The 23,220-nt window shown below is 42.4% G+C and overlaps 3 protein-coding genes across 3 annotated transcripts; 1 reads left to right on the top strand and 2 right to left on the bottom strand.

The window, feature by feature from the left end:
- The first annotated feature begins 419 nt into the window (after positions 1-419).
- Positions 420-3,471, top strand: LOC6569196 (nuclear pore complex protein Nup93-1). Its single transcript, XM_001995564.2, has 5 exons — positions 420-692; positions 753-933; positions 986-1,843; positions 1,954-2,582; positions 2,651-3,471. The coding sequence occupies exons 1-5, from the start codon at positions 544-546 to the stop codon at positions 3,369-3,371; spliced, it is 2,538 nt and encodes an 845-aa protein (XP_001995600.1). The 5' UTR covers positions 420-543; the 3' UTR covers positions 3,372-3,471.
- Positions 3,408-6,793, bottom strand: LOC6569195 (LIM domain-containing protein jub). Its single transcript, XM_001995563.2, has 6 exons — positions 5,008-6,793; positions 4,628-4,768; positions 4,380-4,549; positions 4,234-4,296; positions 4,007-4,172; positions 3,408-3,851 (listed from the first exon to the last, which is right to left on the bottom strand). Exons 1-6 carry the CDS (start codon positions 6,428-6,430, stop codon positions 3,604-3,606), a joined length of 2,211 nt encoding a protein of 736 aa, XP_001995599.1. The 5' UTR covers positions 6,431-6,793; the 3' UTR covers positions 3,408-3,603.
- Positions 6,794-7,132: 339 nt separating this feature from the next.
- LOC6569194 (AMP deaminase 2) lies at positions 7,133-23,010 on the bottom strand. The gene is given in 12 exon segments (XM_032741301.2): positions 7,133-7,803; positions 7,891-8,001; positions 8,072-8,366; positions 8,440-8,894; positions 8,966-9,088; positions 9,090-9,423; positions 9,497-9,591; positions 9,654-9,769; positions 10,988-11,023; positions 11,705-12,033; positions 14,848-14,992; positions 22,564-23,010. Coding segments are annotated over 12 exon segments (2,340 nt in total). The 5' UTR covers positions 22,691-23,010; the 3' UTR covers positions 7,133-7,629.
- Positions 23,011-23,220: the final 210 nt, after the last annotated feature.

Below are 23,220 nucleotides of genomic sequence, written 5' to 3'. Positions count from 1 at the left end.
TATCGATATTTAACATTGGCATGCCACAACAGTGCTGTCAATTTACCCCTGTTTCCGTACAGATTAATATTTTCAAAATTAAGTTCACTGAGTCAGTTTTGTAAACTATTCATACACAGAACAATAATAATCCCCATCAATGTTTGCATATATTTGAAATAATGCCTGTATTCACGCGAATTATTTACAAAATGTGTTGTTTGATTGAACTAGACTAACCGGGAAATTTGAAAGTATTAAAATGCTAAACAAAAAAAGTGACTGCATAATTAAACCGTATTTGCAGACGTTGAACGCTATGCTGTCCAACCGATAAAGTTTAAGCTTTTAAAAAAAAAACAGCTCAGCGGGTCACAATTTATTTTTGTTTCGTTATCGATTGGTGGCAGCACTGCTGAAATAGATGTGCGATGAATGGTATCGTCTATCAGTATATCGTTTAAAATCGTGCTGTTGTTTTAGCCGGCTTCCGACTGAATTAGGAAATTCCACTTTCCTCTTCCTGTTTTTCGATTTTGTGGGCAATTTTCAAAGTGTTTAAGCATGAATTTGAACGAGCTGCTGCAAGAGGCACAACGCCTCGCAAATGAGACAGAACTGCCGCCCGTGGAGCGCACGCTGTCGCAAGTGCTTCAGGCCACACAGGAATTGCATTCGCGCGTCACACAAAACGGCTCCAACGATTTACAAGCGTAAGTTGTTAACCACAATGTATATACATATGTATATATATAAATGTATGTCTATTACAGGCAGCTGCTGCTTGGCTCCCGGGGCGTGGATCTGCCAAAGCTAACACAAAAGGTCGAATCGTTGAGCGCGCGCCAATCTTTCGAGCCCCTCAATCCGATCGCCGACACCGATGTGGATGGGTTTCTGAAGAACGTGCGTAATAATGCCATAATCGCCATCATTGAGGAGACTAATCAGAATGTAAGTGTTATATATAGTTCGGTTCAATTAATTATATTTGTTTGCCTGCCAGATATTTAAAATGGTTGAGCGAAACAAGATGCGCGCCATGTTTGCCGAGTGGGGCGATGAAAAAGAGCTGCTGCTTAACGCAATGGTTGGCCCCACTCAGGAGGACTTTCCCGATGTACCCCGTCACATGGTGTCTACAATACTGCCAGAGAATGCGCTGCCGCGCTCTCGTCTCAATCGAATTGAGGCATTGTACGCCGCAGAGATTAGCGAATACAATAAACAGCACGGCCAGGGCAACCAGCGTTTCAATCTGCTGACGAAGCTCACGCAACTGGTCAAGGAGCCGCAGAACGGGTTCGACGGCTCGGTGCAAGAGATGTGGAGCGTACTGGCCTATATGGCCAATGTCACGCCACTCTCCCGCACCGCAGATCCCATTAAAGCCCGCCAAACGGGCCAACAATTCGTGCAGCTGGCTCTGGCCTATTTGGAGCAGGCCTATAAGAAGTACATGAACAAGATCATCCAGTTCAATCGGCTTGTCGGTCAGCGCGGCGGCATACCCAATGTCTATAATACGGTCAGTTCGTTTGTGACCGTCACATTCCAGTTGCCACAGAGATTGGTCGGCCTACTCGATGTGACCAACAAATGTCCGCTGTGGCCGCTCGTCTATTACAGTTTGCGCAGCGGTGACCTGGGTGCTGCCGCACAGTTCCTCAAGGAAGCCGGCGTTTCGCCCGATCTGCTAAAGCTCATCCAGCACAAGCAGCAGGAGCAGCAGCATAAGCGACAGCACCATCCCCAACATCACGAACTGGGCGACCAGGAGCGACCCAATGCAAAGCTGGAGAGTCAGCTAAAGCTCGAATATAGCAATAAGCTGCGCGTCTGCACTGATCCCTACAAAAAGGCGGTAAGCGAATTGAATAAAAACAGATGAAAAAAGCAAAAGAATATTTGACAAAATGTTGAATTATTTCTCTACTCGAACTTATCCCTTGTCTGCCTGTCTGTCTGTTTCAGGTGTATGCCATCGTGCTGGCTTGCGATCCCCATGAGCCGCACCCTGAGGTGGTACGCACCATTGATGACTTCCTCTGGATGCAGCTGTCCGTGCTAGCCACAGATGAGCGTCCCGACTATCACATTGATCGCCTCAGCTACAACGGCCTGCAGTCGCTCATTTTGGACAAGTATGGCGAGAACTATTTCAATGCAGGCGAGAAGAAGTCAATATATTTCCAGGTGCTCGTCTTAACTGGCCAATTTGAGTCGGCGATTGAGTTTCTGGCCCGCACCGCTGAGAATCGTGCGCACGCCGTTCACATGGCCATTGCCCTTAACGAGATATCGATGCTGGGCACGCCCAGCAACAGCCAGCAGCCGCTGCTTTGCATCGAGCCAACAGATCCCTCGCCCATGCGACGCCTCAACTTGGCCCGGCTCATCATCATGTACACGAAATGCATCGAGCAGACGGACACCACTGAAGCAATGCAATACTATTACTTGCTGCGCCATTTCAAGGCCAACGATGGACGCAACATGATGCTGACCTGCGTCTGCGACATGCTTGTCGAGAACTGTGACGCCGACATGATAACTCTAGTCTTTGGCACGCCCGATCTCAACGATCCCTGGCGTTATGTTGGGTAAGCAGCCATATTTCAAGTTCGCCTTTTATGTTTGTCTTATGCTTCTTTTTGTGATGGCATTGCAGCGGCATCTTCGCACTGTTTCCCAGCATGGATCACGACAAGTATACGCTCGCCGGCATGGTGGGCGATGATTTGTCGCAGCGTACCAAATTCCAGTTGGCCATTCAGCTGTACTTTATAGCCGGGCAGCTGGACAAGGCGTTGCGCTTGCTGAGCTCGCTGCTGATGCAGGTGGTGCATCAGCCGCCCAGCGAGGGTAGCATGCGGGAGCAGCTGACGATTGTGACGGAGCGAATGAATCACTTGCTGACCGAGCGCAAAGTGGATGTTGATGAGCATGTGATGGCTACGTATACGCTGCTCTCCCAATTGCTCAAATTCTTTGATTACTACCATGAGGGCAACGGTCGTGTGGCCGCTGAGATATTGGCCAAGAATCGCATTACGCCAAATAGCTGTGCCGAGGTGGACGAGTGCGTTAGACGCCTGAAGCTGATCGGTCCCGATATCATCAAGGTGCTGCCCGATGTCCTGCTGGCCGCCATGGATCTCATTTATGAAGAGTACAAGGATTACAAGTCCACCAGCGGATGCGGTGGCATCGGCAGCGCTACCAGCAGCCGCTCTGGCGTAGACAATTCGATCAGCGAGAGCAAGGAGGAGCGGCTGATGCAATTACGGCAACGCGCCAAGGCCCTGACAAACATGGCTGCAACGCTGCCCTGCCGCATGTCCGCGGACACCAACAATCGCCTCGTGCAGCTGGAGATATTGATGCACTAACACATCGATAAGGGTTAACCAACTGGAAGACTTGCATTTGTTTTTATGAAATGTTCTCTTTTATTAAAAAGATTATAATTGGTATTTGGAAAATTGAAAATATCTGTGTATATTTTATTGTGTGTGTGTGTGTGTGTGTCTCTCTGTGTGTGTTATTTTGTGCGAACAAATTGTTTATGATGCATCAGTCGGAGGGTGGGGGAGTGTGGAGTTGTGGGAGGATTGCTTCAGCTCAGCCCATATACTGATAGGAGGCACACACCGGCTCCTGGTGGCGCGTGTGCGGCGAGGATTGCAACGCCAGTCGCTGCAGATGACAGCCGCGGCAGAGCAGTCGGCCATCCAGCGGATAGCAGCGCTTGTCCGGCTCATCGGTTAGCTGCATGCCGCACTCCTCGCATATATAGCAGTCCACATGGAAGTCCTTGTCCATGGACACAACGCGCACCGTCTCATCGGTGCCCTCCACGGGCGTAATACCTAAACGAATGGTAAAAGTAATTAATAAATGAAATAATTCATCAATTTACAAGCAATTGTTGATCTTGGCTAAAGGATTGTATCAGGACAGACAGACAGACAAGATTATAATATTTAGAAATATATAGTTTGTTTTGAGTGGATAGAAGTCGCACCTTTGCCGCAGCTGGCACATTTGGGTGCAAACATGCGATGGTAATCGTTGACACAGTAAATCTTGTGATCCACATCGACGGTGAATGGGACGCCGTCGAGGCACTCGTTGCAGATGCAGCAGCGAAAGCAGCCCGGATGATATGACTTGCCCATGGCCTGCAGAATCTGTTGGCCACAAAAATCAATCAGAAAGAGATAGATAGAGAGAGGGAGCAAGAGTACGCACCATTTCCATAATAAGATGGCCACAAATAGCGCATTTCTCAGCCGTTTGCTGAAAGCCCGAATACTGCAAGAGAAAGAGAAAGAGATTGAGATATATATATATATATATATATGTGTGTGTGTGTGTATGTGTGTGTGTCAGCCTACCATGTAATCCTCCTCACAGTAGACACGCCCGTGCACATTGTAGAATGCCTTGCCACGCAGCGCTCGTCCGCAGGAGCAGCAAATGAAGCAATTTGTGTGATATAAATTGCCCATGGCCTGGCAGGCCTGGCCAGCACCCTTCACCTTCTCGCCGCAGGTGTGGCAAATGCCTGCAATCGAAACGAATATAAATAAAACTGGCTACTGCAGCTACTGGCTACATCTGCTACAATCGGAGCTGTGCCCACCAAAGTATTCGCCATGCTCCTCGCTCTGTTCGATCTCCTCCTCCAGTTGGCGCGTCAATTCCTCTATTTTGCGCTGCGCCTCTGTCGGACCAGCCGGGCGCGGCGGTGTCACGCTGTATGGCAGCAGATTCTTGGTCAGACCTGCAAAAGTAAACCCAACAACAAAATGTAGTAAATGCAACAAGCTGGATTAAAAGAGGCGATTGGGGATGGAGGATGAAGGACGGAGGATGGGGAATACCTCGTCTGGGCCGCAAAGCGGCTGTGCAAGCATTTCAAATAAGATTAATAAGTAAAAGAGAGAAAGAGAGATTTATAGATTAGTAGCAATGTATATCGACAATCCCAATCCCGATCTCAATATCGTCTTGCCCGCTCACCTGTGCTGCTCTGCGAGGGCGTTGGGGATGTGGCGACAACGAGTGGGGCTGTCGTTGCCATGGGCGTGGCACGCAGCTGCATCGGCTGTGTTTGGGCTGCTGCTGACGTTGTTGCCATCGTCGTCGTCGTCTGAATGGTGGCGGTGACCAGCGGTGGCGGTGGCAACGGCGGCTGTGGACTGATTGCCGTGAGACGAACATTGTTGGGACTGCGACTCTTGGCCGTGTTGCTGCTGCGATGCAAATTGGCAGTCATGCACACATAATCGGAGCTGTTGATGTCCTCAATGTAGTTCGGATTGACGGACACATTAATGCCACCGTGTGGATGTTGCTGCTGATGCTGTTGCTGCTGCTGATTTTTGATGGGCGTGTGCTGTTGGAGCTGCAGCTTGGCCAGCGGTGCCGGCACCGGCGAGCCCATTGGACTGAGGTGGCTGGGCAGCGATAGATTGCGATAGCGCTGTGTGGGTGATCCCAGTCCACCAGAGCTGCTGCTGTTATGGTTGTTGTTGTTGCTATTGCTGCGCTGATGGAGCGGAGATGACAGCATCAACGCATTCATCTCGGCCACCTGATGGGGCGTCGGCGTCGCCATCTCTGTGTGCTGATAAATTGTTGCCGTTGCGGGGGATGCCTGCGGCTGGGCACGTTGCCCGGAATGCGGTATAATATTCTCATAAATGGGCGCCACCTGCGACGACTGCAGCTCCTCGATGGCATTGTGGCTGTGCCCATGTGCGTGTGTGTGAGAGAGTGTGTGCGTGTGTGCCTGGTGATGCTTGGGCGCCTCCGGGACGGGTGTGTGCGCAAACCGACCGCCGCCGATCGGCTGCATGAGCAGATAATCGTTCAGCATGACGCTCTGACGACTGGCCGGGCTCTGCGGCTGGGCACGCTTCTGATTCGTATCGAACTGACCATAAAACTCGAGATTCTCATACACCGGCGAATGCTTTTGGGGCACAATGCGCTGACCCAGCACCTGGGCCGTGGGTGCATAGATTAGCGGTGAGTTTGTGTGGCTATTGTGGCTTGTGTTGCTATTATTGCTGCTACCATTGCCCAAGTGCTGCATTGTCAGGTCGATGCTGGTGCTGCCGCCGCCGTGTGGCTTGGGCGTTGCCGTTGCCGTTGCATATTTTGAGGCGGCTATTATGTTGCCGCGCTCATACAGCTTGTAATCCTCGCTGCTGGGCAGGCGAGGCTGCTGTGAATGGTGTTGTTGCTGCTGCTGCTGCTGTTGTTGTGCATCGTGCATAAAGTGTTCAATTGCGCCGGGCGAGCGCTGATAGCTGGAAATGTTGAGGCGCTGCATCAGTGTCTCGTAGTCCGCTTCCGAGCCGAGACTCCCCACCGTGCCACCACCACCGCCGCTGCTGCTGCTACTGTTGGCATTTCGATGCGTTCGCTGGGTGGTCATTGTGCACACATGCGCACACACATATACAATCTTCACACACAGGCGCGCACATGCATGTATGTATACGTGCGTATGACTCGTCCAGAGCGCGTTCAGAATTCGAGGTGTCTGTGTCCGTCTCTCTGCGCGTGTGTATGTGTGAGTAAGTTACAATTTTGAGTTTGCCGTTCAGCCTTTCTGCTACGATTTCTTTTTTTTAGGTATTTCGTCTTTTTCGTCGGCTTTGCAGCGGCTGCTAATTTGTCGCGTTCTATCAGCTCTATGTGAGCAACATATTTTTCAGTTTATTTTGTGTGGCTGATTTTGTTGAAAACAAAGACAACTTGAAGAGAAGAATCTCTCGGCCACAATAACACACACACACATATGCACGCATATATGCGTTCATGTGTGTAGTCGGATTGTTGATCTTATATCGGCATATCGATAGTTATCATCGATGCACATTTTGGGCGTATTAAGGTAATCGCATTTTGTTGGTTAGCCTATATCGATACATCGATAACAATAACATTGTTTTTATTATGAGTATAATAGTTAGCTGCAACGCCAAATCAAGAAGTGTGGCAACTCTAAACAACTAGTTTGAACCTAGTGTTTGATGGAACAACCGTTACATAACGCCCCTATTTTATTTTTAAGTCAGTTCGAATTAACCACCAATTGAAATGCATAATTTTGTATATTGACATATTAAACAAATTTGAAATCGGAATTTTCTTTATTTGAAACTTTCAATGTATATACGATTTTGAAATAATTGTCTCTAATTCAATTGCAAAGCAGCAGCAACCTTAACACCAGCAGTGCCATAAAAATAAATATTTACCTACAATCGAAAGTTATACAAATTGCCGATCGATTGCTGCACTTGCTGTGTGTTGCACTCACTCCTGCCTGCCAGCCCATGCGCCCTGTATATAAGTATGTACTACACGTATATATGTAGCTATGTGTATATATGCGTGGTGTGTGTAGAATTTTGGTCTGTCCGGTCTATAATTGATTAGTAGCAGTAGCAGTAGTAGTAGTAGTAGTAGTTGTAGTAGTAGATAAAGATTCACACTGAGTAAGCAATTAGAATAACGTAATTAATATGTTATAGGCAATAAGTATGCACGTTCGTTGGTTGTTGCTGGTGTAGTATAAATCAGCAGCCCCTTGTTACGCGTGCCTCGTGCCACGTACCACGTGCCACGTTACTCGTTTTCTTTGACGTGACACTTTTGATTCACGTTGAATATATTGGAGAGCTCATCCAGTAAGGTCTCATAGCGATAGGCCACACGTATTTCGGGCACATTGGTGCGGGTTATGTCGTTGCCACTGATGCCATCTTCAAAGTAGTTGGGACCCAGCCATTGTTGTTTGATCTATTTTTGCAAAATATAAAGACATATATATATATATATATAGAATACAGTAAAAACTACAAAAATCTCCAATCGATTTAAGCTTACGTTATGTGAGAATCCGCTCATAATGACGCTATTCCGCGCCAGCTCACACATATCGCAGGAGCTGAGCTTCCATACCTGGGCCGCAATGCTGTACTCCTCCATAAGGGGTTCCTGTAAGCAATGCGTAAATTAGTGATTAATTTTTCTTATTTATGAAATGTAGCAGATCGATCGGTTGTACCTTTGTAAAATGAAACTGCAACGGATCATCGGTGGATAGCGAGATGATCAATCCACGGGCTAAATATTCGGGCAACGGATTCCGATGGTAGTTGAGAAACAGCGAGTTATTTGACAGCGGTGACATCGCGATGCCAATCTGGGTCAGATAGTACAGATACTGCAGTACGGGCACCTTGCGCAGCAGCAGACCGTGCGAGATGTTCTCGGCCATCAGGTAGCCGCAGACCAGATGCTGGACGGGTCCAGCTTCACCGCAATGGGGACGCAGCACGAAAGTGTTCAGGCCACGCATTCTGTTGGTAATAATGATGATGTTAATAATAAATACAAAATTGTTCGATTTGGATTTGGATTTGGATTACTAACTGTCTGAACTTATTGAGCACCGTCATGTTGGCATACATATAGTATATATAGTAGGCATATGGCGGATTCTCCTCATATGTCCATTCCTCGGGCCGTGGCACATCGTTGTCAAAGAGTGGATTCTCCGGCTTGGACTCATCGTCAACGGAATCGAAACCAATCACATACGTCAAGAAGCGATGCAAATTGGGATTCTCGCTGGGCTTATTGGTCGCCTCGAATAGTGGTAGAAAGATATTATCGATTATTTGCTGGAATGAAGTCATCATCTTGTTGGACTTGAATATATCGAAGAGTCGCGGTATCTGTATTAACCAGCGTATATTCGAGCTGTACACATTATTGTCGATAGCCCACTTGGCCAGCTTGTTCCACTCATCCGGCGACTTGCCATAGATGGAGAGGCGCAGTTCTGCATTCTGATATTTCGATTCTTCCAGATCAAAGGCCACTTCCTACGTATGTAACAATTAATATGCTATTGAATGTAATCTATATATACATACATATATATATATTTGCATACCTTGATGATTTGTGCAAAATATTTGCCATTCAAATAGTTATCCGTCTTGAGGAAGACCTCCCGGAGACGCGACTCGCCAATGGGATTATATTTGGAATTGAATTTATCGAAACGATGGAACGTTATTCCGATCGGCGTGCACATCGAGCATATCAACGGTCAGATCGTATGTGGTCAGGTTCATCGATTGGAACACCTGGGCCAACGTCATTGGTTGTCCGTTTGTGTGGGTGACCACCTCGCTGGCATTGTTCTTCAGCGTCTTCTTGATGAAGCGCAGCAAATGCTTCTGGTTCATGCACGACGCTGCATGTATGTGAGTGTCCACCTTTCTAGTGTTGTAAAAGTCACGATGCGGCACCGCTTTCTGGGCGGCCAGCTCACGCAGCTCGTTGAGCAGCACATGCATCTGGTACTTGGAGGACAAATAGCAAAGGCGACGATAACAAAACGATTTCCTAAGCAGCAAAGGAACAAAGGAACAATCAATTTGGGGTTCTATTAGTAATTATATGGATACACTCTACTTACAGTGGTCCATCGGCAATCATATTGCACATGACCTGCATGTCATTCACGAACTGACTCATGTCCGGGTAGGTAAAGTTCAGCTCACTAGTTAATGCCTGCAAAAGAGAACATCTATATTAGTATCTGTATATAGTATCTATCTATTTTGGCAACTTACTTCATCTTTGTAGATGTGAAATACACCATTCACTGGCTTTATTATGTAAGACTCGTCAGGTACAAATTCCACATCCCAGGCATGGGGCGCTTTAAGCGACGATGTTGGATGCATGTCTGGATGCAATTTTATAGTCGGTTTGTTTTATGTAAAAAAGATATATATCTCTATATATATATATACATAAATACGTATAAACGCAGACATATACACCTGGACAGTAGAATAGATGTGTATTTTGGACACGATTTTTACATTTAGTGCTGAAAATTCACAAGTATTATCTTCACAGGTATTTTAGTGTCCAGGTTCGTTTGGATTCAGTATTTCCAAGTTGTAAGTTTTGGAAAATGTTAATTACTTATATTCAAGGCTACGATTAGTTTTAAAACTAACGGTGTTTGTTTTTAACTACAAATGATCTACACACAAACGTACGGGGTGCTTGTATGTGCGTGTGGGTGTAAAGAACAGGGTTGTCAGCACACAAAATTGTTGTCTCTCTTGGTATTCATTGTGCGCAACAAGCTTGCTAAATTTTTTTTGGTTTTTATTTTTTTGTTTAGCATTCTGTTTAAAAACAGTATTCGTAAAATGAGAATATGTTGGCAGAAAACAGTGTATTATGCAAACTGCTAAGGCAGTTAAGATGAAAAGAAAAAACACCGAGAAATTCGTGTTTTTGATTTCATCTTTTTAGGTTGCAAGCAGAATTCGCATTTAGTTCAATAAACGACAATCACAAAAGCATTAACATTTCGCGAGCAATTCAAAGTTATTGTAAGCGACTGCAACAAGACAAACATTTCATCACTAATTTCAAAATGTTAAGAAATGTGTAAAAGGTGAATTTCTGAACATTTGAAAATTGTCTAATAAAATTTATTGCAGTTTTCATAACCTACTTCTTAGCGTTTCTGAACAACCAAACAAGACTGGTGTGAGTGTGGGTTGGTGTGTGTTAAGGATTGACTGGTACTAATTTCAATTACATTTAATACATTTCTGGTTGTCGGAAATAGGCGTGAAGTAAAAACAATCAAAACAAAAGCACAACGCATAACACAAATCTGTTAAATACAGCTAGTTAAGTTCGTGACAAAAGCTGAATGCTGCGGCATCCGGGCGCGAGCGCGAATACACAAAGACACAAAAATAGAGAAAGAAAGACAGAGAGAGAGATAGGCTCAACACATGAAAAAGCTAAATTATACAAATTGTAGGTGTGTGAGTATGTGTATATGTGTGTGAGAGAGAGAAAGAGAGAGCAACAAAAAAAAAGAAGAGGATATAACTGTTTTTTGATTCGGACAAAGTGGCAATGCCCGAATTACCTGTAAAGCTGACCATACTCTGTTTGCGAATTATTTCTATAAAAAAAAAATGAAAAATAATATTGAAATAGAAAATAATTATTTGTACAAAATGAAGAAAAACAAAGGCACACAAAGCAAAAAAAATAAATCAAACAAATTATAATATTTAAGGACAAACCAAAGTAAAATGGAGAGAGATAGAGACAGACAGAGAGAGAGAGAGAGAGAAAAAGAGAGAGGGGCTGCATATAATAAATCATACATAAATACATATGTATATAGGATATATGTAAAAGGAAAACTTACTAAACGCAATAGAAGACATGACAGGAGTAAAGTGGCAGCGGCTAGCGAGCAAGATATAAAAAGAGAGACCCAAACATATATATATATATATATATATATTTACATTTATATCTATATATGTATTTCGATGGAGAGAAAGAGATAGAGTGAGAGAGAGAAAGAGAGAGAGAGAAAGGGGGAGCGGGGGAAATAAATAGTAAAGAGCTTAACGCGTTCCTAGCGCACAACAAATCGCTTTACAATATATATACTTATATATATGTATATATATATATAAAACACAACTATTTTTTGTATAATACATCGCATCAGTTTGGGGGTGCTATACAACACTGACATAATTCGCTACTAAAGGCACTACAAGGGGTTGAGGGCTGGCACCTGCTTTTCCGTTAGATCAGCAAATAGCAAGGGACAACTTGAACTTACCAGATACCGTTCTCACTGGCAGATTATCGTAACGATCCTTAAGCCGAACCGTTTTGAGGAAACGGGCTGTGGTCGTTGGGAACGATTGATCAGAGATTTCCATGTAATGGGAGCGCAACTTTAGCGCCTCGATGAGCAGCGTGGAAGCGCGCTCCAGATCCTCGAGTGGCACACCGCTGGTATCCTCCCCAGAGACGGACACACGCTGAAAATTGATGTCCGCATCGGTGAGCCGGGTCGAAGTGGTCGGCGCCCCACCATCTGAGTCCGAGCTGCTTGCCCGCGGACTGGCAGGCGTGGGCGGCGCTGGTTTCTGGCAGATCGATTGCCTGCATTGGTAGAAAAGAAAGAAGATCAGTATATATATATATATATATTATATGTATTTAGAGAGCGATTCAATCAAGTATAAACCATTGTTCCGAGCGGGTCTCGTACTCGTAGTGGCGACAGAAGCTGTAGCTATCATCCGCGAACGACATGTTGCTCCTGAGCACCGGACTCAGCGAATGGGCGCCGACGTCAAGTTGCAGGCCAAGTTTACAATTTTCCCAATGATCGATTGAGCGATTAATTTATAGAGCTGTTCCCGTCTTTTACCCCGGCTCCGCTCAAAACCCACTCCACTCCCCGATTATTTGCAATTGGGCACGCAATGTGGCGTAAAGTGAGTGAGTCACTGGGCGGGGGTTGATTATTGTTCCCCTGTTCCCCTGTCGAGCGACGGGGGTTGCCTCTCTCTCACTCCTAAGAAGTTGCGATATTTGGATACTGCCTATCATATCTTTGCAACTGCGCTTAGAGAAGCACGCGTGTCACGAGCACGAGCAAGAGCACGAGTACGTGCACGACCATCAAAACGAAGCTCAACCCGATTGACCATAAACAATTTCATTATCTTTATGTGACAGTTTTTGTAGAGGTCGCTTGCTACCCGACTATCGATTTATGATTAGTAATCTTAATACAATTTTCCTTTGTTTTATTACTTTTAGGCCTGTTTTACAAACTGAAGTACAAAACACGAACAACGAACTACAACAAAAATACCAACAGCAAACAGCAAACAACCAACAACCAACAACACACAACAAACTTCAAGTGCAGTGCGAAAAGTTTGGAGTTTTTGACGCTTGGCGTGTCACACGAACAAAAACTATACGAAACGTATTTTGCCTGAATAACTGACTGACTGACTGACTGAGGGATGGACTGACTGGTTGGCTGTTTGTGAGTCAGTCAATGTCAGTCGTAGGTCGTTGAACAACTCGTCTTGGGACGACGCACGATAGAGCCACAGAGGCCAAAACCCAGACCGGCAACCGGCACTGCCCATAAGGGTTCTCAGTTCTCGGTTCTCCGTGCTCCGTTCACGGTTCACCCGAAAGCCCAAACCCAAATCGAAGCCCGCCAAGCTGAATCTGTTCCAGTCTTGTGCGCTTCCTTGTGGCCCGCTGCGTTTGTCGCGGTGCGCTCTAAGTTATTTGGATGCACAAATTGTACTAAAAGTGACGGCATTCGAAACTCAAAAATTGTTCGGCTAGTTCGCAGTAGTTGGTTGGTGGTGGCTCGGTGGTTGGTTGGTGGGTTGGTTGGTTGGTTGGTTGGCTAGTTGGTTGGTTGTTGGTTTCATCATCATGCCATAAGCCGCGATGGCGACGCGGCTCGAATGTGTGGTGTGTTGTGCGTTGTGTGTTGAGCCATCGAATGCTAATGCAGTCCCATTCAAAATCAGAACGTGTCCAACGCTGTTATTGCCGTCTACGCTTTTGACCCACCTGCTCACCTGGCCACCTGCTTGGCATGGCCTACCTAAAGCCCACACCTGCACCATTTGTTGTCTGTCATCGTCGTCTAGTGGCTTGGATTAGCACTTGCCCTCCAAAAAGCAGGCAATGTGAACTTGATAGTCGCAGAGAACGCGCTAGTCGCTGTTTGGCATACCCTTTCCAACAAAATAAAATTGCCATCAGAATCAATCAATCAATCGCATTATGATTGACCATCTATATTCCCTTGCTTCCTGGTGAGTTTACCGATATATATATATGAACATTAGCGTTCGTTATTGACAATAAAATATAAGAAAATATGGCTCATTTTGTGGTCATATAATCGCGACCTCTTCAAATCTTCAATATGAAGGAAAAATTCAATTCTGCAAAACAAAAAACAATTGCGTTTTTCATCTGGGAATTTTTAAAAGTACATTTTTTTTCCAAATACTAATCGTAGTAAAATAAAAACAACCATCATATCTACTTTTTAGAAAGGGAAGCCGAGAAAACTTCACTATTATTTGAAGACTATAATAATGATGAATTTAAATAATAAATATACAAATTATTAAGTTTAAGTTTGGCTTTTCATGTTTACTTATCCTCAGTATTGATTTTCCAAACCTATTATTTTGACTGCAGCTATATATATATATATATCGGCATCAACATCTGTTCCACATTTCATTAGAATGTTGTAGTACCCTCGAAAAGAGTATAATTACAATGCTTGTGTTGCACGGCGATGTTGTTGTTCATTACGATACTATAGAGAATGTTACGAACAGACTACGTGGATTAGTACTCTCCAGGCAACTCGATCCAGGCAACTGTCCAGCTGTATAGCCAAATTATTAGTAATCCCTGCAAGTGTTTCCTTAGCTGACAATCAGACATCAAATAATACATGTGATTGACTCATCTGATGCATAAAAAGGGTAAAACAGCTTTATAGCTGAAGTATATCAGGCAGAAGAAAGCAGCTCCTAACATGTAAGCTATGTATATTTTTGATCAGCATCAACTGCCGAGTTATAGCGAGGTTATAGCCATATCCGACTGGCAATTCAAATTTTGAGCAGAAGCAGTACGTACGCAGATAAGTTTTATCGATAACAAATATCGAATTTCGATTGCGAGAAAAATACACACTATTGCAAAGATATTATCAACTATATTGATCTGTACAAATTGCATTCGTCATTGTAGATCGGCTAAGAAACACAGATTTTGTTAAGCAAGTTTAATCATAAGGAACTAGTTCTCTTTGAAGCCTTTGAAGACTCTGCTATAGACTATTCAAATTTAAGGTAATAGGATCGGGAGTTGGGTATTTAAGGAGTTGTTGAATAATATTGCACTTACTTAACATTGAGTTGCCGTTGTATTTGTAATTTCTTTTCAATCTGTTCAATGGGAAACTGAGGTACTTCATACGGTGCTGAAATTTCATTGGTTAACTCGTTATCACCCTCGGTCTTATTAGCGTCCGGTGAATCTGTCATATCGCCTGCAATAAACAACAAATTGACATATAATTAAAGTTGAATACGCATTTTAATGCTAATGTTCTTATTATGCACTTGAACATGTTTTCATCTGCATATATATATATATATAGATAGATAGATATATATCAGTATACTACAATTATTTATTGCAATTTATAGATGGAATAAATGGGATAAATTGTTTTACTCAACCTACAAATCGATGATTCTGGTGCCGTTTCGATCTCGGCTTTAATGATATCATTATTATTATTATTGGTTTTCGTTGGCTCCATGACGTTGCCACCAAATAGCTTGATATCTACGCGCAAGCGATGGGCGCTATCCATGCGATTGAAGTTCATATCGAGGAGAGCTGACTGGACATAAAAGTCTTCTTTTCTTTTCTTTTTCTTTATTGGTTATTCCGGATCGCGATCGTATATTGCAAGTTGTAAGCTTGTAACCTGAACGAGTGCTAGCGCTTCAATGACTGAGACTGACACTGAGCCTGATACTGCGACTGAGACTGAGACGACGATTCCAAGCGATACCTGAAAGCCGATTTCGAAAACAACAAATTATGCCTCTGCTGCTGCTGCTGCTGCTGCTGCCCACGATTATCAACTTCGAAAACGAAAACGCGAACCGACTGAAGAAGACAGCTTCGAAAAAGAAAAAAATCCGCAGTCAGCTTGAACAGCGGCCGGCTTTAGCGAAAATCAAAACAAAATGCAAAAATGTCACTGCACACCGAAATGTGAATACCCTATTTATTTGAAATGTCTTTGTGCCTGATGCTTTGCTTGCTAGTCGTGCACTTCATTTAAGTGAGTTGTGCACAACCAAACTACAAACATATCAAACACTTACAACATCTTTTTTATAACAGGTGCAACTACAATAACTAAATCGTTGATCAACCTCAACAGAGCCAGATAAACTAAAATCAAAGCAGCACTGGCATTTCACAAATATTTAAACAATTTACATAAATAAATGAAATAATTTTTGTATTAAACTATGTTAAATCCTAGAATAAAGCAATAGGAGCGTTTTGAACGCGTGGAGAAAACAACTCTGATTGACTGAAGAGCTAAGCGTTCTCTGTTTACATATTGGGAGTCAATAGCTGTCCAGATATGCCCAAAACAACACACACTAAACACACACACACACTAAACACACACTAAACACACACACACACACACACGCTAAACACACACACACACAGCATCCCGCTGTTAAACATAGTTTTAGTGCTGGAAACAGTCTCAAGTCGAATCAAGTTGAGCGGCATCAAGTGGATTTGAGCTGAGCCAAAGAGATAGTTGTCAGTTGTCAGTTGTCAGATAAGAGATGACATGCTTCAACTTTCCTGGCCGGTCTTTAAAGTGGGCGATCTAAATTCAACACTAAGCCATCATCATCAAATTGAGGTCTTTGAGGCGTGAATGGGTCTCACATCATAAACTAAATCTTAGTTTACAGTGACTATCAACGAATTGGAAAAATCAAAAAGAATATTTGCTCAGCAGCAATCTTAGTTCGAATGATTTTGTCTTTCTGCTTAATTTGTTAAGATGCAGCAACTTTTTGTTTTGGACTGATTAACCATTATGCAGCTATATTACATATCGGCTAAAATAAAATAGGCATCTACCACTAAGCGACTTGTTTGCGTGTCAATAAACGGACAGACAACTGGCTGAATGAATATATGTTTATGTGTTTACTTATCGAATATGTGCTTATCTATTTATAAATGTTATATGCTTGAAGCGTATATCCATTTAATTTATTTAAAAATTAGATGTCTATGCTGAATTTGGCTCCTAACTGAAAAGCTTCCATCAGCAATCTAATGGCTTTTTAGGCCAATCATAAAATTCAACTCACTTGCAGCAGACTGTTGCAGACTCAAACAGGTGCGCTGCTAGCTGTGCAGGTGTGTGTGAGTGTGTGTGTGAGTGTGTGCGTAGGTTGGTGAATTTCTTCTTGGCTGCAGGCGTGTGTGAGAATGCGAGCAGAAGCTGTTTGTTTTATTTTGTTTTGGATTTGGTTTTGGGTCACACTTACAAGGACATTTACAATCGCATTTGGCAAACTTTGAGTTTGTGCGATTCACTTTGGCCATTTTGGAGACTTTGCTGGTTATCGGCTGGTGTATTAGCTGACTGCCCTCAAGCGATTCAGATTCAATTGACAATTTTCTGTGAAGCGGCAGAGAGGTGGCCGCCTCATTGCCGGTATCGGATAGTGGATCATCAAACGAATCGCTATCCGGTGTATCGCGATCCGCATCGTCCGTGGTAGCGATAATGCCCCGATATGCCATGTTATTTTCTGTAACTGATTCTGTTCTTGCCACAAATCAGAACTACACGCACACAATACTGCCACAATCCGAAAGATTCTCTCGGCTTACAGTTAATGCCTCGGCGTTAATGCGACGGCGCTTCTGTTACGCTTCGAGAATTTCGATAACGTTTTACAAATGTCGATTTTGATGTCTAAACCAAATATGTTTGTATATATATAAATATATATTTTTTGTTGTTTGTTGTTTATGTAATATTTAGTTTGGCCTATTTCTCTCACACACAAAAAAAAATCAAACACAAATACAGATACAGAATAGTTCTGCTCTCGCTCTGAAAGTTGCTTGTCGCTTGCACGATTAATGTTTAGAGTTGTTTGTTGCACAGTTCGCGTTTTGATATTTTATTGCTGCATAGATAATGCCTGATGCCTGCTCGGGGCATAGATCTGTTCTACTGTTTCTGCTTCGTGGCTGCAACGCAATTTTCACATTTACGCGCTATTTTCACTTTGTATTTCAGATATATTCTTCGCCTTTCTTTGCCCCGGTCAAATGGGAGGCACTTATCGCTCACTGCTAAATGTTTTTATTCAAAGTTTATACATCGGCTAAAGTTTAGTGGGCGAGTTCGAGAGAGCCACACAAAGAGAGAGCGACAGAGAGAGAGAGAGAGAGCCTGAAAGCTTTCGCTCTTCAGCTTTTGGTGCTCTGAGCAGAAAAGCTTCCTTGTTGCTTGTTACACCAAATTTTTTTGATCAACAAAATATATACATTCACTTATATATATATATGCATGTGTATAGGTTGGTTGTGTTGCTAATGGGGTTATCCAGCAGAGAGATAGCCACTACCAAGAAAATGTTGATCGTGCGCAAAAATGAGCCCTACAACTATTTTGACAGTGTATATTAGTTCAGTTTGGGCTCGAAATTGATTTGGTTGATGATAATTGATATGCAAATATGACATATTAGAACTGAAAGTAGATATTTTTAGTTTTTAATACGTCAATGAATCTTGTTAATTCGTTTCCTTAACTTCTACTAACCACTTCAGAGAATTTAGAAAAAATACGAAAAAAACGGAAAGTAAATTAATTTTTGAGAAGAAAACAAATCAAAAAAGTGCATTTGTTCGCATAGCAAAAAACTATTATTGACATAGTGTACATAACATCATTCTAACTTGGATCGATAAGATATTGATAAGCACAATTAGCACAACAAGATTGCTATAACCTAGATCGACAGCCCTCTATATATATATATATATATATACATATATATATATATGTATATATTTATATAAGATAGCACTAATGTGTATTTGGACACGGTTTTACGACAGCGACTTTGTGTGCAGTGCTGGTTATTTAAGTGCCAGTAATTTTCCCTTTAGGCACTCGGCCGGCAATCAATGCTAATGGCTTAAACAAAACAAAACAAAACTTGCCTTTATTATGGTACTGAGAAATGGGGAAATGGGACGGGGGGCGACGACGACGAATGGCAGTATAATTTGACGAACTGTTTGTAAACGACAGCAGGTCTATCAAAATTAGCGTACAAATGATAACGAGGCAGCCACAGGCGGTGTGCCTGATGGCTCCATAAGTAAAATAAATTTGTCAGCGTAATTGCAAAGTAATCGCAGTTCATTTAGCTTATTATATCGGTCAATGAGCCAATGAGTATCGGTTATGCGATATGTATTATGGGATATGATTGTCGCTTAACAGTCTTTCCGCACATAACTCCACTCTATTTTTGTAGAATAGCTTCGGATAGCTTTCGATACGTGTGTTTCGGGATTACCCTTCAAATTTGTTGGGTTTTTTTTCGCACAAAAAGAAAAAAAAAAAGAATAAGGAGAAAAAATGAGTTCAATCTTCTGGCTCGTTTTTATCGTTGTCGTCGTTCTTATGTTTATTTTTGGCAGCAAATATTCTTGCTTTTGTTGTTGGTTTTATTGACCGACCAAATTGTGCACTTATTAATTGCCACGTTTTGTTTTTTGCTGTTGTTGTCTTGGGCATTTTGGGCACTTTGCCATTTGGCCATTGGCCGCTGCTCAATTGATTTTCATAAAGATGTCAACTGTCACAAATTTAAATCGGTCGTCGGTGGAGGTGGGCCGGGGCTGGGGGCGATACTCTAGCTAGCGGTCATTGCATAATGCCAATACCGGACCAACTTGAAAGGTTCTCTCCCGGAAAGCAGTTTGGGAATATTTATTTGCGCTTTTGCCAGAACGGACTCGCGAAGTCAACTGATTTTCCCATCGAGCAACTTGCAAAAACGAAGCTATAAGAAACAAAAAACAACAAAAAGAAAAACAACCGATTTCGTAAAGTTACATATATACTATAAGATGTGTGTATATTATATAGACAAACAGAAAGAAAAGAAAAATCTAACAATAATTAAGGATTGCAGCGAAGCTTAAATACCCTTGAAGCCTGAGCTGCGCATATGAAGCACTCAATGCAGTTGATAAGCGTCGCATTTGTTTAAAACGATAAGATATGCTAATTTTGGCTATATGAAATAATAAAGTCAACTGATTACACTGATTAGAAAATGCTGCCAAAGTTTTGAAATCATAACAAAGAGTTGAGTCAACATTTTAAAAGGGTATCAGGCATAGTCAAGCAACAAAAATATCAATCAAAACATTTTAGCGTGACTAATAACCGTTACATTTTGCCAAAGAGAGGGATTGAGAGAGCGAGAGAGAGAGAGAGAGAGAGAGAGAGAGAGAGAGAGAAAGAGAGAAAAAGGTTTTGTTAGGCACGCCGAAGATGAAATACCCTTGCAGAGCAGAGTCAATCTGTAGATATTTGTATTTCTATCTAAATATATCATTTAGCAGTACTTTGGACAGCTGAAATTGTCATTTGGTCTGACCGACATCAAGGTTAATACATATGTGCTACCTGCAGAATCAGACAGACAGATATATATATATATAGCAACAGTAGGTGAGTAGTATATGTACTCTATAAGATTGGAGATGTCTTCATCAATATGTTACGTTTCAAACGTTACAACAGAATCATAATACTCTCGGCAAGCGTATAATACATAAAGGAGAGCAAATACACAAATGAAGGCAGAGCAGAGCAAAGCGCAACGGTTGAGCGTGGGAACTTTTCTCCCGTTTGTTGCTAGTGCATTTGTTCTTATTATTGTTTTTGTTTTTCTCTTCTCTTTGCTGTTGTCGTTTGGTTTCTAATTGAATCCCTGACCTATGCCTATGCCTAGTCAAAAGTCAGTCGGCCCCCGCTCCAAAGTTCTCAGCCAAAATGAGCTATTGCTTATTTATGTGCTTATCGGTTATGCTCGATGACACCTCGATGACAGTTCGCAAAAGCTCAATTATGATCAAGTGGCATGATTCATCAGGTGTATTGCTGCAAGAAAATAAGCACATTTATTGCCACGAATAATACACACATTACATATGTATTTGTAATGCATTTATAAATCTGTGTAGATTTTATGGCTTGATCATTTGACTATATAATTCTGAAAAACTCTGAACGCATTATTGCGCAGTGTGTTAATGTTAATTTCATAAACATAAATTTCGCGATTTTTATTGCTTGTGAGCAACAAGTTTATTTGAATAAACATTTGTATGAATAGCAATGTTTTTCAAATTCTGATAATGCGTGTATATTGAAAATTTTACGATTGGTATTTTTTCTTCTTTTGATCCCCAGAAATAAAAGTTCTAACTTGTTATTATGGCCTTACAACTTACTAACAACAGTACTTCGGGACATAACAATATACATACTTAATTTTGACCATATGTCTTCAATTGTAATTATGCGCATACGCACACACACACACACACACACACACACGCACGCTAGTTTATTAATATGATGATAACCAGCTGCTACAATTGTGAAAGCATCTGGTTGGCAATGTTGTTATTCATGAGACGGCTTGTTTGTGGAGCCGGCAAAGAGCTAATGATAAGGTCCACGTCAGGGGAATTTAGGGGGACTGATAACAGACCCTCACCCAACGCACAGAGCAATAAATATGCATACGTATACGTATACGTGTACACATATACATCGGCATACCTTCAATCAGACATATATACTTCGCTTAAGGCCACGTTTTTCTTCTTTATTTCATTAGTATCGGTTCATCTTTTTAGTGCCTCTCTCGAGCATTTCGCTTTTTATTCAACGTGGATTATGCCCTAGATAAGATTGCAAGCAATGCGAACGAAATATTTATTTTGGACTCACTAAAAATGGAAACAGCAGTCCAAAGTTATTGTCTTCACTGCAGCAGCATGCAAAAACAAGTAGAAAAGCATACACAAAAATATCTATATATATATATGTATATATATATATATATATGTGTGTATGTGTGTACTCGAACTATCGGTTGTATATTGCCATCCACTTTTCGAAATGGCTTTGCCCTGTCTGACAGTCGGTTGTGTTATTTTTCCTCCACTTAACTTGCTTGCCACATACACACGCACACGCACACACACACGCACACACACACGCACACACACACATAAAAAACCGAGTGTTGAACTCGACTCTGTGCATACCTAGCAAGGTATTCAATTTGCGCATTGTTGCTTTCATCTTTTATCATTGCCGAATCTACATTCAGGTTTCGGAATCTTCTAGTTTTAATCAAGAATAACAGCCATGAAGTTCGTTATTTGGGTATCTACTGTATCTTTTGAACAACTCTGAAAACGCAATTGAACAATCGATTTTCTTCACTAGCTGAGCACACTTAAAAATTCTTTTTACATAGTATTTGAAGAATTGGTGCATTGTGTTTTGCAATTGATATTTGCTTAAAACTTAAAAACTATTAAGTAATTAAGTACGCTTGTATTAAGTACCCTTTAAATTCTCCCTGACCCAGTGCTAACGTTAACAGTGACTATAACAGTGAGAATCTCTTGAAGTTCAGCTGTTAAATAACAGTCTACAGTCTGAGTCGGTAAACATCATGATATTCAGAAACAGGACACACAATTGGGTCTCAGCAGAGTGCTGTGGCATAAATAATTGGACATGGCAAACGGACACAGTTCCTAGCACCTTTTCTTTTGTTGGGCAATTCGTATACATGATATACGCATACGTGTATACGTGCATATATAAATATTCTTATATGCTGCCTGTCAATGACCAGCAATTATGCCACACACACGCACACGCACAGACACGCTATATAGATGTGTTTGCATGTAGTTGTAATCCCCACTCACCTCCTTTGCGCTTCTCTATTCGTCGAATGCCCAGACCCATGCCCGGGTCCATATCCATTTCAACATCAGTGTCAAAGCCAAAGCTGCGATAGCCCTTGGCACTTAATGCATCCGCATAGCTTTGCATGATGCGCTCTTTTTCTGCACTCAGACAGACACTCACACACACACACACGCACACACAACACACCACACACACACACGACACTCACACGCCGGCTTTGTGTGCCTTCTTTTCACCGTTTTTTTGAGCTTTTAAATACGTTTTCTTGCGCGTTTATGTGCGGTTTTTAGACGTGCCTTAAAGTTGGTGGTGTTGTTGGCGGTGTCGTCACTTTTCCTTCGACTCCTCCTCCCAATTCTTATTTGAATCTTGCTGTTGCAGTTCTTTCACAGTTGCACACACTTAATGTTCGATTGGGATTTATGTATGAATGTACTTGCAAGACTTTCAAACACAATTAATTAAAATGACACGCCACCTGGTGCAAACAACGCAAAAAAAAATCGTGTATATACAAAAAAAACAATAACAATAATACTGCTTTTTAATGTGTGAAATCAAATGCGGCAATTGAGCGCCACTAAGCGTTGTAGACTTTATTTTGCGACTGAAACTTTCAGCCAAAACAGTTTTCTATGCATTGCGCAGCGCAG

This window comes from Drosophila grimshawi, unplaced genomic scaffold (genome assembly GCF_018153295.1).
Source record: "Drosophila grimshawi isolate 15287-2541.00 unplaced genomic scaffold, ASM1815329v1 contig_848, whole genome shotgun sequence".
In the NCBI taxonomy this organism is placed as follows: Eukaryota; Metazoa; Arthropoda; class Insecta; order Diptera; family Drosophilidae; genus Drosophila; species Drosophila grimshawi.
This window is presented reverse-complemented; position numbering and strand designations above follow the sequence as displayed.

Excerpts from the sequence above, each read along its gene's own strand:
- LOC6569196 (XM_001995564.2), top strand. The coding sequence starts at position 544 with ATGAATTTGAACGAGCTGCTGCAAGAGGCACAACGCCTCGCAAATGAG. Across the intron at positions 934-985 it reads TTGAGGAGACTAATCAGAAT|ATATTTAAAATGGTTGAGCG; the intron begins GTAAGTGTTATA and ends TTTGCCTGCCAG. Across the intron at positions 1,844-1,953 it reads CTGATCCCTACAAAAAGGCG|GTGTATGCCATCGTGCTGGC; the intron begins GTAAGCGAATTG and ends TGTCTGTTTCAG.
- LOC6569195 (XM_001995563.2), bottom strand. The coding sequence starts at position 6,430 with ATGACCACCCAGCGAACGCATCGAAATGCCAACAGTAGCAGCAGCAGC. Across the intron at positions 4,550-4,627 it reads GGAGCATGGCGAATACTTTG|GCATTTGCCACACCTGCGGC; the intron begins GTGGGCACAGCT and ends TTTCGATTGCAG. Across the intron at positions 4,173-4,233 it reads GCCATCTTATTATGGAAATG|ATTCTGCAGGCCATGGGCAA; the intron begins GTGCGTACTCTT and ends TGTGGCCAACAG.